General features: G+C 45.5%; 2 protein-coding genes across 2 annotated transcripts in view; both read left to right on the top strand.

Moving 5' to 3' along the window:
• LOC105887485 (zinc finger protein 544) overlaps positions 1–328 on the top strand; it is a 4,943-nt gene extending 4,615 nt beyond the window's left edge. Inside the window, 1 exon segment of the mRNA XM_023516382.1 lies at positions 320–328. Coding sequence (XP_023372150.1) covers positions 320–328 — 9 coding nt within the window.
• A 6,099-nt stretch (positions 329–6,427) lies between these two features.
• The window catches only part of ZNF8 (zinc finger protein 8), a 12,322-nt gene continuing 8,109 nt past the window's right edge, over positions 6,428–10,640 (top strand). Inside the window, exon 1 of the mRNA XM_012808523.2 lies at positions 6,428–6,549. Within this exon, the coding sequence (XP_012663977.2) occupies positions 6,484–6,549 (66 nt within the window). The 5' untranslated portion in view covers positions 6,428–6,483. The remainder of the gene's footprint in view (positions 6,550–10,640) is intronic.

Below are 10,640 nucleotides of genomic sequence, written 5' to 3'. Positions count from 1 at the left end.
GTGGCTGGCGCCTTAGCCGGTTGAGCTATAGGCGCCGAGCCAGATAACCATCTTAAGACTAGCCTCAAGCTATTCCTCTAAAGACCTAAAGCAACCCTGCATTATCTGACTTTCATTGTCAAAGTTAAAGGTCAGGACAAACAGGGAAGTAAAACTTTTTTCTTCCATATACTCAATTAAGTTCCCGTGAAACAGGCTCAATGACTCTGTTTTCTTGTGGTTTGGAGGCCACCCATTTTTATGATGGAGTTTTTCACTCACATCAACCTTTGAGCCATATCTCCTGCACAAATGGGCCATATCAACCCTTATCTGGCAGGCTGACTGACCGCATAGTCAGAGTTCCATGCAGGAGGCTGTGAACACCTTTCCTGCAGGTCCTGCTATGTTCTCCCAGGTAGCAAGGACTCTACAAAATGCACAATACTTATAAGTCTTTTCATCCAATTTCTGGAATTAAAAGAGCACATTTCATTTAGCTAGTTTCATGTGGGCATTCATCCCACAGAGCACATATAAGAAACTCAGCACATTTGAGTGGTGGCCACTGCAGAGGCTGATGGGGAGACAAAGCCAGGAGGTTGCTGGTGGGTATCTGTGACCAGCAATGTTTGCAGCAGTGCCTGCTACCTCCAGAAGTGGTCAGGATGAGCAGGACAACACCCACTTCCAGTCCACCTGACTGCCAACATCATGGGACAGGGAGTGTTGGCAAGATACCAACGCTAAACTGACAAGTCACTGAGATTTAGGGCTTGTGTGTCACTTCAACAAAACTCCATCCTGAATGATACCATATGACATAAAAAGACTTGGTTTTTAAAAAGTGTTTCTGGGTGGCACCCGTAGCTCAGTGGGTAGGGGGCTGGCCACATATACTGAGGCTGGTGGGTCTGAACCCTGCCTGGGCCAGCTAAAACAACAATGGCAACTGCAACAAAAAAAGTAGCGTGGCATTATGGCAGGTGCCTGTAGTCCAGCTACTTGGGAGGCTGAGGCATGAGAATCACTTAAGCCCAAGAATTTGAGGTTGCTATGAGCTGTGACCCCACGGCACTCTACCCCGGGTGATAGCTGAGACTGTCTCAAAAAAAAAAAATGTTTCTGGTTCATGACCAGCCTGAGCAAGAGTGAGACCTCACCTATAAAAACAGCCAGGCATTGTGGTAGGCACCTGTAGTCCCAGGTACTTGGAAGGCTCAGGCAAGACAATCACTTGAGCCTAAGAGTTTGATTTTGCTGTGAGCTATGATGCCATGGGACTCTACCAAGGGTGTCAAAGTGAGACTCTGTCTCAAAAAATAAATGTTTCTAACCACCCATCCCCCAGGAAGGTCAGCTCATGAGGGTCAGGATTGTCTTGTTCAATGTGAGACAGTTCCTATTACCTAAGAGTGAATGTTTGTTCAGTGATAAATGTGGGATGGAGTTTTGTTTTCATTTGGGTGCTGGAAGGCTGGTGGAGAAGATAGGTGCAGATTAGGGGGGAAATCTGAATCTGGAGAAGATGAATACTGATACTAGTGAGTTTTCCTTGACCTGCTGTGTGGCCTGGGTCACTTCTCCTCTCCTCTCTGTTCCTCAATCCCCTTCCATAGATGAGGGATGTTCTTCAGATCCCTTTTCTTTTCTTTTTTGTTTTGAGAGAGAGCCTCAAGCTATTGCCCTGGGTAGAGTGCTCATCACAGCTTACAACAACCTCCAACTCCTGGGCTCAAGTGATTCTCCTGCCTCTGCCTCCCATGTAGCTGGGACTACAGGCACCCACCACAATGCCCAGCTATTTTTTGGTTGTAGCTGTCATTGTCTGGTGCCTTAGCCACTTGAGCCACAGGCGCTGAGCCTAGATCCCTTTTCTTTTTGAGCAGAACAAGACTGGAACTTAAGAGGCTTGAGCTGCTAATCTCACTTTCTAAGTAGAATGAGGGTTAAACATTCATCCTTTGAGAGACAGAGTTACTGGGCAAATCCAGGCTGGGACTAGGGTCTCTGGAAGGAAAATATGAAGTGCCACTCAAATTATAGACCTTTGCTGTGTTCCCAGAGTGGCATGCGGTAGCAATACATTGGGAAGAAAGCCCTCTCGTTGACTTTGAGGTTGAGAGGGGAGGTCTGTCATGTGATACAACTTCTTATCTTTTTTTTTTTTTTCCCATTGTTGTAAATAACTTCTAATGGCCAAACTCCAGATTTGTACTTTTTTTTTTCCCGACTGCTAAAACCACTTTCTTCCACCTATTTTCTTTTGTTTTTTTGAAACAGAGTCTCACGGCTCGGTGCCTGTGGCTCAAGCAGCTAAGACGCCAGCCACATACACCTAAGGTGGCGGGTTCGAATCCAGCCTGGACCCGCGAAACAACAATAATGGCTGCAACCAAAATAAAATAGCCGGGCGTTGTGGGCGCCTGTGGTCCCAGCTACTTGGGAGGCGGAGGCAGGAGACTCGCTTGAGCCCAGGAGTTGGAAGTTGCTGTGAGCAGTGAAGCCATGGCACTCTACCCAGGGTGATAGCTTGAGGCTCTGTCTCAAAAAAAAAAAAAAGAAGCAGTCTCACTTTGTCACCCTCAGTAGAGTGCCATGGCGTCACAGCTCACAGCAACCTCAAACTCTTGGGCTTAAGCAGTTCTTTTGCCTCAGCCTCCTAGTAGCTGGGACTACAGGTGCCCACCACAACAACTGGCTATTTTTTTGTTGTTGCAGCTGTCATTGTTGATTTTAGCTGGACTGGGCTGGGTTCGAACCTGCCAGCCTTGGTGTATGTGGCTAGTGCCCTACCCACTGAGCTACAGGTGCTGCCTATTTTATTTTATCTCTTAAAATTGTTTTGAGACAGAGTCTCACTTTGTCGTCCTGGGTGGACTGCCTTGGTGTTTTAGCTAACAGCAACACAAAGCTCTTGGGCTCAGATGATTCTCTTGCCTCCTCCTCCCAAGTAGCTGGGAGTACAGGTACCTACCACAATGCCTGCCTTTTCTACTTTTAGTAGAGACAGTGTTTAATTTTTGCTCATGTAAACCAACCCCCTGTCTCCCAGAGGGCTAGGATTATGAGTGTGAGCCACTGCGCCTGGCTATAGCCTCCATAACTTTGAAACAATAAATTTGTGTTGTGTAAGCCACCCACTATATTGTTCCCACAGTACTGGCAAACTAATATAATGTATCATTTTAAAAAAGCACCAATTTGGTGAGAAATACATTTTCTAAAACAAAAATTACTGAAAAGAGTTGCATTGCATTATATTTTTTCAAATCTTTTTTTTTTTTTTTGAGACAGAGTCTCACCATGTTGCCCTCAGTATAGTACTGTGGTATCACAGCTCACAGCAAACTCAAACTCCTGGGCTTAAGCAAGTCTCTTGCCTCAGCCTCCCAAGTAGCTGAGACTACAGGCTTCCACCACAACACCCAGCTATTTGTTGTTGTTGTAGTTGTTGTTTGGCAGGCCCTGGCTGGGTTCGAACTTGCCAGCCTTGGTGTATGTGGCTGGTGCCCTAGCCGCTGAGCTACAAGTACCAAGCCAATTTTTTAAAATATTAATGTCTAGCTTGACTGAAGGTGGCTGAATTCTCCATAGCTGTTTGTACCTTTAATCTATTACATTACATGTCCAATAGCCTCTGGAAATCTACATGTGTAAGAATGAAAATTCAAGAAAAAGTTGACATCTCATTGTTATTATGGGCTTAGTTTTGAACTCACTTATCTCTTGAAAGAGTTTTGGAAACCCCCCTGACCCAAACTTTGAGAACTATTACAATAGCCAAAATAGATAAATCAAGTAGGAAAACAAGCTAGAAAAGAAAAAACAATCCCAACATTACAAATGCAGCACCATTGGAAACTAGGAGGAAAGTTGACCTATGTGACTGGTTCCAAAATAACACACAGGCTTTTTTTTTTTTTTTTTTTTTTTTTTTTTGAGACAGAGCCTCAAGCTGTCACCCTGGGTAGAGTGCCCTGGCATCACAGCTAAGAGCAACCTCCAACTCCTGGGCTCAAACAACTCCTGCCTCAGCCTCCCAAGTAACTGGGACTACAGGCGCCAACCACAACACCTGGCTATTTTTTGGTTGTAGTTGTCATTGTTGTTTGGCAGGCCTGGGCTGGATTTGAACACACTAGCTCTGGTGTATGTGGCTGGCACCTTAGCTGCTTGAGCTATAGGCACTGAGCCAACTTACAGGCTTCTAAGAAGATAACAGATACCTTGGACACCCACTGGAGGCTGCTGCTAAGGGGAAGGCAACAGATCCTCCTGGTAACTTCTCTGCCCATTGAATGGGTATTTTCTGGAAAATTTGTTTAGACTCTCAATAAAAGCCAGATTTGGTCTCCTGGAATGCTGCCTGAACCATGTTTTCCACAGCAACACTGCCACCTGTTCAGGTGAGTGAAGTTGAACTTGTCAAAAGATAAAATTACAACAAAGATCTAACTGGCTTTTATTTATGATTCATGAATTGAGGCAGCCTCCAATTTGCAAAGTAGAATGAAAGAACAGTGGATTTTTTAAGGTGGGAATAAGGAAGCAGAACAATAGGGGAAAGGCTGGTTAACATCTGCTAACACTCTTGTTAGGGTTAAAACAAGGGGCCTTCCTTATTATACTGACTCAGGTAGGTCTGGAAACTGTTTTCAGGAAAAACTGGTCTGTTTCGGGATCTACTTGCTTTCTTAAAGTTTCCATTTGATTATGTGGCATGTAGCACAAGTGACTCCATTTTGGTTTGGTCTGGCCTGTTGGGGCCTAGGGCAGGAACTCACTCCAAAATGGTGACCTCCCATAAATTTTAACTGTCCTAACACCTGCTCATTCTCCTGGTACTGCTGAATGTGTTGGGCCTGAGGGCAGAGAGCCCAGGACAGAGAAGGGAGAAAAGGGATGGGAGAATGTGGTTCCTTAGAAGCCAGCTTTTCATTCTCACTGGTGACTACTATCCTCACCCTTTAGCACAGTGCAAGTGGTCATACTGTGGTTTATTCCTGCCCCTGCCCACTTCACCATCAGTCCCATGGAGGAAGGCAGATACCTTTGCTCTCTTCCCTGCAACATGCCTGGGTTTTAGTATATTTTACTTTAGTTATTTTAGATTAACATGAGGGCACAAACCATTAGGTTATATAATTTACTCATTAAAGGTTACCAAGGAGTGTTCTCTATATCCATGCCATGCCTGGGCTTTAACGAAAAGCAAATTTGTTGGCCAAAGGCAGTGGCTCATGCCTGTAATCCTAGCACTCTGGGAAGCCAAGGGGGGTGGATTGCTTTTCAGGAGTTGGAGACCAGGCTAAGCAAGAGCAAGACCTCATCTCTACTAAAAATAGAAAAACTAGCTGGGCATTTTGGTGGATGCCTGTAGTCCCACCTACTCAGGAGGCTGAGGCAGGAGGATCGATTGAGCCCAAGAGTTTGATGCTGTGAGATATGATGCCACTGCACTCAACACAGGGAAAGAGAGTGAGAATTTGTCAAAAAAAAAAAAAAAAAAGAAAGAAAGAAAGAAAGAAATTTGTTGGGGTTTGAATGCATCTTGAACATCAGCTTTTTATTTTTCTTTTCTTCTTTTGTCTCACTTTGTTGCCCTGCGTAGAACTCCTGTGACATCACAGTGCATAGCAACCCCAAACTCTCGGGCTTAAGCGATTCTCTTACCTCGGCCTCCCAAGTAGCTGGGACTACAGGCGCCCACCACAACGCCTGGCTCTTTTTTAGACATAGGGTCTTGCTCTTACTCAGGCTGGTCTCGAACTCCTAACTCAGGCAGTCCACCCATCTTGGACCCCCAAGTGCTGGGATTATAGGCGTGAGCCACCGCCCCCGGCCCAACATCAGCTTTTTCATTTTTCTTTTCTAATCTATTAAAGGACACTAACAAGTCCACAAAAAAAGGGTATTAACAAAGTAAACACCCCACTCGGAGAGAAACAACTTAGCCTTGAAGCCCCGTTCCCCCCTCTAGTTAATAGCCGACCCCCTCTAGTTCTCTTATGTTAATAAAATGCTTAAATGTTTGAGTAATTTTGATGCGTGCGCGTACAGAGTAAAAAGTGCATGTAGAGCAACGCAGGGAAAGGCCCGGGTCTGCTGCCTGCACGTCTCGGTCAAAAGCGCGGGTCCCGCCCTAGCTTCACTACTCTGCTCGCGTCCCCGACAGCGTAGACGCAGAGTTGATCCCTCGGCTCTTCGGGTTTGCCAGAGATTCACCCTGATTACTGGGCCTCCAGCCGCGAGCAAGGAGCGTCCTCACCCGTCGAGAGCTCCCATTGGCCCGCAGTCAAAGCGCTCCCATTGGTCGGAAGCAGGCAGCGCAGGCTCCCATTGGTCGGGGTTGCCGCACGGCCTTGTGGGGGTTGTAGTTGCGGCGGCGTCAGTGTCGCCGCCATTGTCCGCCGGGCGGCGAGTCGGGTGGTCCTATAGTCTTAGGCGGCTCTGTGACTTGGGGGTAGCTTCGGACTCCTGTTCTCAACCTGCTAGTACAGGATGGACCCCGAGGAAGAAGCCGCAGCAGTGGTGACGGCCGCGGGCTTACCGGCGGCAGGGCTTCAGGTAACAACGGGCCGGGCCGACCGTCTCCTACGGAGACCGACCTTTTAATATCGCGACGCGCGGCGCAAACGGCGCGGCCATGATACCCCTTACACGCGGGGAAACTGGGGCGCTGGCCCTGTGAGGCAAGAGCAGAGGCGGGATTCGAACCGGGGCACTTGGCCCTGAGTGCGCATGCGCGGACGGTCCCCTCGTACCCAGCGGGGCGTTCTGCGCCCCGGCATACAGATCTGCACCCCCAGAAAAGGGCTGTTTCTTATAATGACCGTAAAAGCATCTCGTAGTCGGCCGAGCGCCAAGATGGCGAGCGCTTTCACCGAGACGCTTCGGTGCGTAGAGTCCGCGGACACCCTGGGGACTCAGGCGCCGCGGAGCCGCTGCCTTGAGGGTGGGGCGTGACCTTTTGGGGTGACGCGCCAAGATAGCGTAAGGGCAGCGGCTGCCTGGGCGTCCCTGGCGGGACAGTGGAGAACTGCGTTACAGGCGGCAGATGTTTGCCCGGCTGTCTGGCCATCAAAGCGCCAACACTGGCTGCCCCGTGTTCATAAGGTGCCGCGTACACATGACAGAAACCAAAAATAATTTATATTTCCTTAAGCTCTGCAACTTTGAAATTATGTACACTTTGATTTTTGTATTTGTGTTCTTTGGGGGATTTGTATTGTTTCAGATTTGGTACACAGAATCAGACTATTGATAATGTTAGATCGCAGGTTTTTCAGAATTGTGTTATTCTAAATTTGCATGAAATGTTACCATGGTTTAGTTATCTGTTGCTGTGTAACAAATAACTCTTAACTTAGTGGACTGAAACAACAATAAATATCTCACAGTTTCTGACAGTTACTAATTATGGGATGACTTCTAGTGGTTCTGGCCCAAGCTTCTGAAGTGACAGTCAGGATGTCAGCCTAACTATTGCCACTTGAGACTTGTGTGAGGCTGGAGGACCTACTTCCAACAGAGTTCATACACATGGCTGTTGGCAGGAGGCCTCAGTTCTCTTTGGAAACCTCTTTGTGGAGCTGCTTGGGTGTACGGGTACAGCATGATGTCTGGTTCTGGTTTCCCATAGAGAAAGGGATCAAGAAAGAGCAAGATAGAAGCTGCAATGACTTTCATGACCTGGGCTCTGAATGCACTGTCATTGGCACAGCACTTACAGCATCCTATTAATTACACACGTCAGTCTTGCTCAGTGTAGAAAAGGAGTGCACAAGGGCTAGAGATCGTTGGTGGCCATCTTGGACTCACCATCACAGCTGGAAAGGACCAGAAATAGAGGGCTTATAGGTTTAGTGCATTAGTTATCTGTGGTTGCAGTAACAAACTACTACAAATATGACAACTTGAAACAACACACATGTAGTCTTATGATTATAAAAGTCAGTTTTCTGGACTGGAATCAAGGTTCCAGCAGAGCTACCCTTCCTACCAATACTCTACAGGAAGATCCATTTCTTTGTGTTTTCCAGCTGTAAGAGCTGTAGACCTTGCATCCCTTGTCTCATGGCCATCTGCACATCTTCAAAGCCAGCAGTGTAGCATCTTACTTGGGTGATCACATTACTTTGTGTCTTCTACAGTCAGATCTCCCTTTTACTACCACTTATAAAGATACTTGGGATTGAATTTAGTGACCACCTGTAGAATCCAGGAAAATCTTGTTTTGAAATCCTAATCACATCTAAACAGTCTATTTTTCCATATTTGGGTAATATTCGCAAGTTATAGGAGCTGTATTCACAGGTTATAGGAACTTGGGGCTAGATATCTTTAGGGCCATCATTTAGCCTACCATAGCCAGGCTGAGATGGGTCATCCTGTATCCAGTGTTGAGAAGGAGCCATTCAGATGTTTTAAGTAGGACTGTAAAACATGAGGTTGAAAAAGCCATTCATGCATCTAGGGGTACACAGAATAAGCTGAACTATGACAGTGGGAAAAAGAGGAGAGGATGGGGTCCAGTGACCAGGTGCTGGAAGATGCTGTGGTGTCCTGGTCAGCAGTGGTAGAGCGTGTGAAGGAGAGAGATCTGAGCACAGCCCCTTCCCTCCTGGCCCCAGCCTGTGCCTGGCAGGAGGGGGGCTACAGGGATTTGAGGTGGAGTAGGAAGGAGAATAGCAAGGAGGCCAAGAGGAGCATTAAGGACTTGTGTGATGCCACTAGAGGTCTCTTAGCTTGGACTGACCAGTACCCACTGGACCTGGTATCTAAGCTGTCACCAGTGACCCATGTAGAATGGTGATGGTGGTGGATGGGGGCAGGCATGGGAGGCATGTGTCAGGATTGGCAGACATTCTGAATGGAAGGTGAAGACACAGATAGGAACAGAAGTCTTTTCTTCATGTTTTCTGTCAGAACCATGTGCCGTCTGTACTGAAATTTCTTTAGTATTTTAAAATCCACTCATGGTTTTTTTAAAAGGAAATATTGTTTTTAATCTTTTTTTTTTTTTTTAAAGAAATAGTCTCATTTTGTTGCCCAGGCTGGAGTGCAGTGGCATAATTGTAGCTCACTGCATCCTCAAACTCCTGGACTCAAGCAATCCCCCTACCTCAGCCTCCTAAGTAGACAGAACAACAGGCACATGTCACCTGGCTAATTTTTTAACTTTTTTATGGAGATAAGGTCTTACTGTGTTACTTTGGCTGCTCTCCTGGCCTCAGTTGATCCTTTCACCTTAGACTACCCAAACCCCTGGGGTTATATGTATGAGTCACTACACCAGGCCCGAAATACTCTTTGAATTGAAGTATTTGGTTTGTGGATTTGATTTTCATTTCCTTGATGACTTGTTGAACATATTTTTATATACTTATTTGCCACATGTATATATATCTTTTCATATAATCTTTAAAGAAATAATTATTCAGATTTTTCCCCAATTTTAATTGGGTTGTCTTTTTATTATTGAGTTGTAAGAGTTCAATCAGATAAGTGATTTGCAATTATAGTTTCCCATTCTGTAAATTATCTTTTCCCTATTATTTATTTCTTTAGAGACAGAGTCTTACTTTGTTAGAGTGCCATGGTATCATAGCTCACAGCAACCTCAAACTCTTCAGCTCAAGTGATTCTCTTGCCTCAGCCTCCCAAGTAGCTGGGACTATAGGTGCCCACCACAGTGCCTGACTATTTTTAGAAACAGGGTCTTGCTCTTGCTCAAGCTAGTCTTGAAGTCCTGAGCTCAGGCAATCCACCTGCCTCGGCCTCCCAGAGCGCTAGGATTACAGGAATGAGCCACTCCACCTGAGCAGTCTTTTTCCTTTCTTGATAACATCCTTTGAAACATAAAAGTTTTGATGAAGTCCAGTTTATTTATATTTTGTTGCTTGTGCTTTTTGTTTCATATCTGAGAATAGTTTGCCAGTTCTAAAGTTGCAAAGATTTATCTGTATTTTCTTCTAAGAATTTTATAGTTTTAGCTTACATTTATGTTTTTGATTTACTTTAAGTTAATTTTTTATAGATGATATGAAGTAGGGGATTACAGTGGTTTGAATGTGCTCCCAAATTTCATGTGTTGGAAATGTAATCTCCAAATTCATATGTTGATTTTATTTGGAGGTGCTACCTTAGATATTTAGGATTAGAAAAGGTCATCAGGGAAGGGATCTCTATGATGGGACTGTGAAAAGAGACCTGAACCAGCACACTTGTGCCCTCTCTCCATGTGATAATTTCTGCCATGTTACGACATAATGAGAAGGCCCACACCAAATACCAGCACCATAATATTGGACTTCTCAGTTTTTAGAGCTATAAGAAATAAATTTGTTTTCTTATCCATTCTATGATATTCTGTTATAGGAGCAGAAAACAGACGAAGGCAGGGACTAACTTTATTCTTTTGCAGTTGTCCTATAGGAAGTATTTTTTAGCCTCTTACTTCCCATCCAAAGGGGTAATGGTTGGTTGGCATGGAAACTGGGAAGCAAAGGTGGGTATGTACTTGGTGCTTCTTGAGGAGGAAATGGCTGAATTGAGACTCTAATCCAGAAATATCTGGCTTTCAGATATTGCCACAGCTAGTGCACAAAAGATTTGTTTCTGGGACATGTTTTAAAATGATGCATTGGCTCGGCGCC

This window comes from Otolemur garnettii, unplaced genomic scaffold, assembly GCF_000181295.1.
Source record: "Otolemur garnettii isolate 467f Iridium unplaced genomic scaffold, OtoGar3 scaffold00091, whole genome shotgun sequence".
Taxonomy (NCBI): Eukaryota; Metazoa; Chordata; class Mammalia; order Primates; family Galagidae; genus Otolemur; species Otolemur garnettii.
Note: the sequence above shows the minus strand (reverse complement) of the source record. Positions and strands in the feature narration are given on the sequence as shown.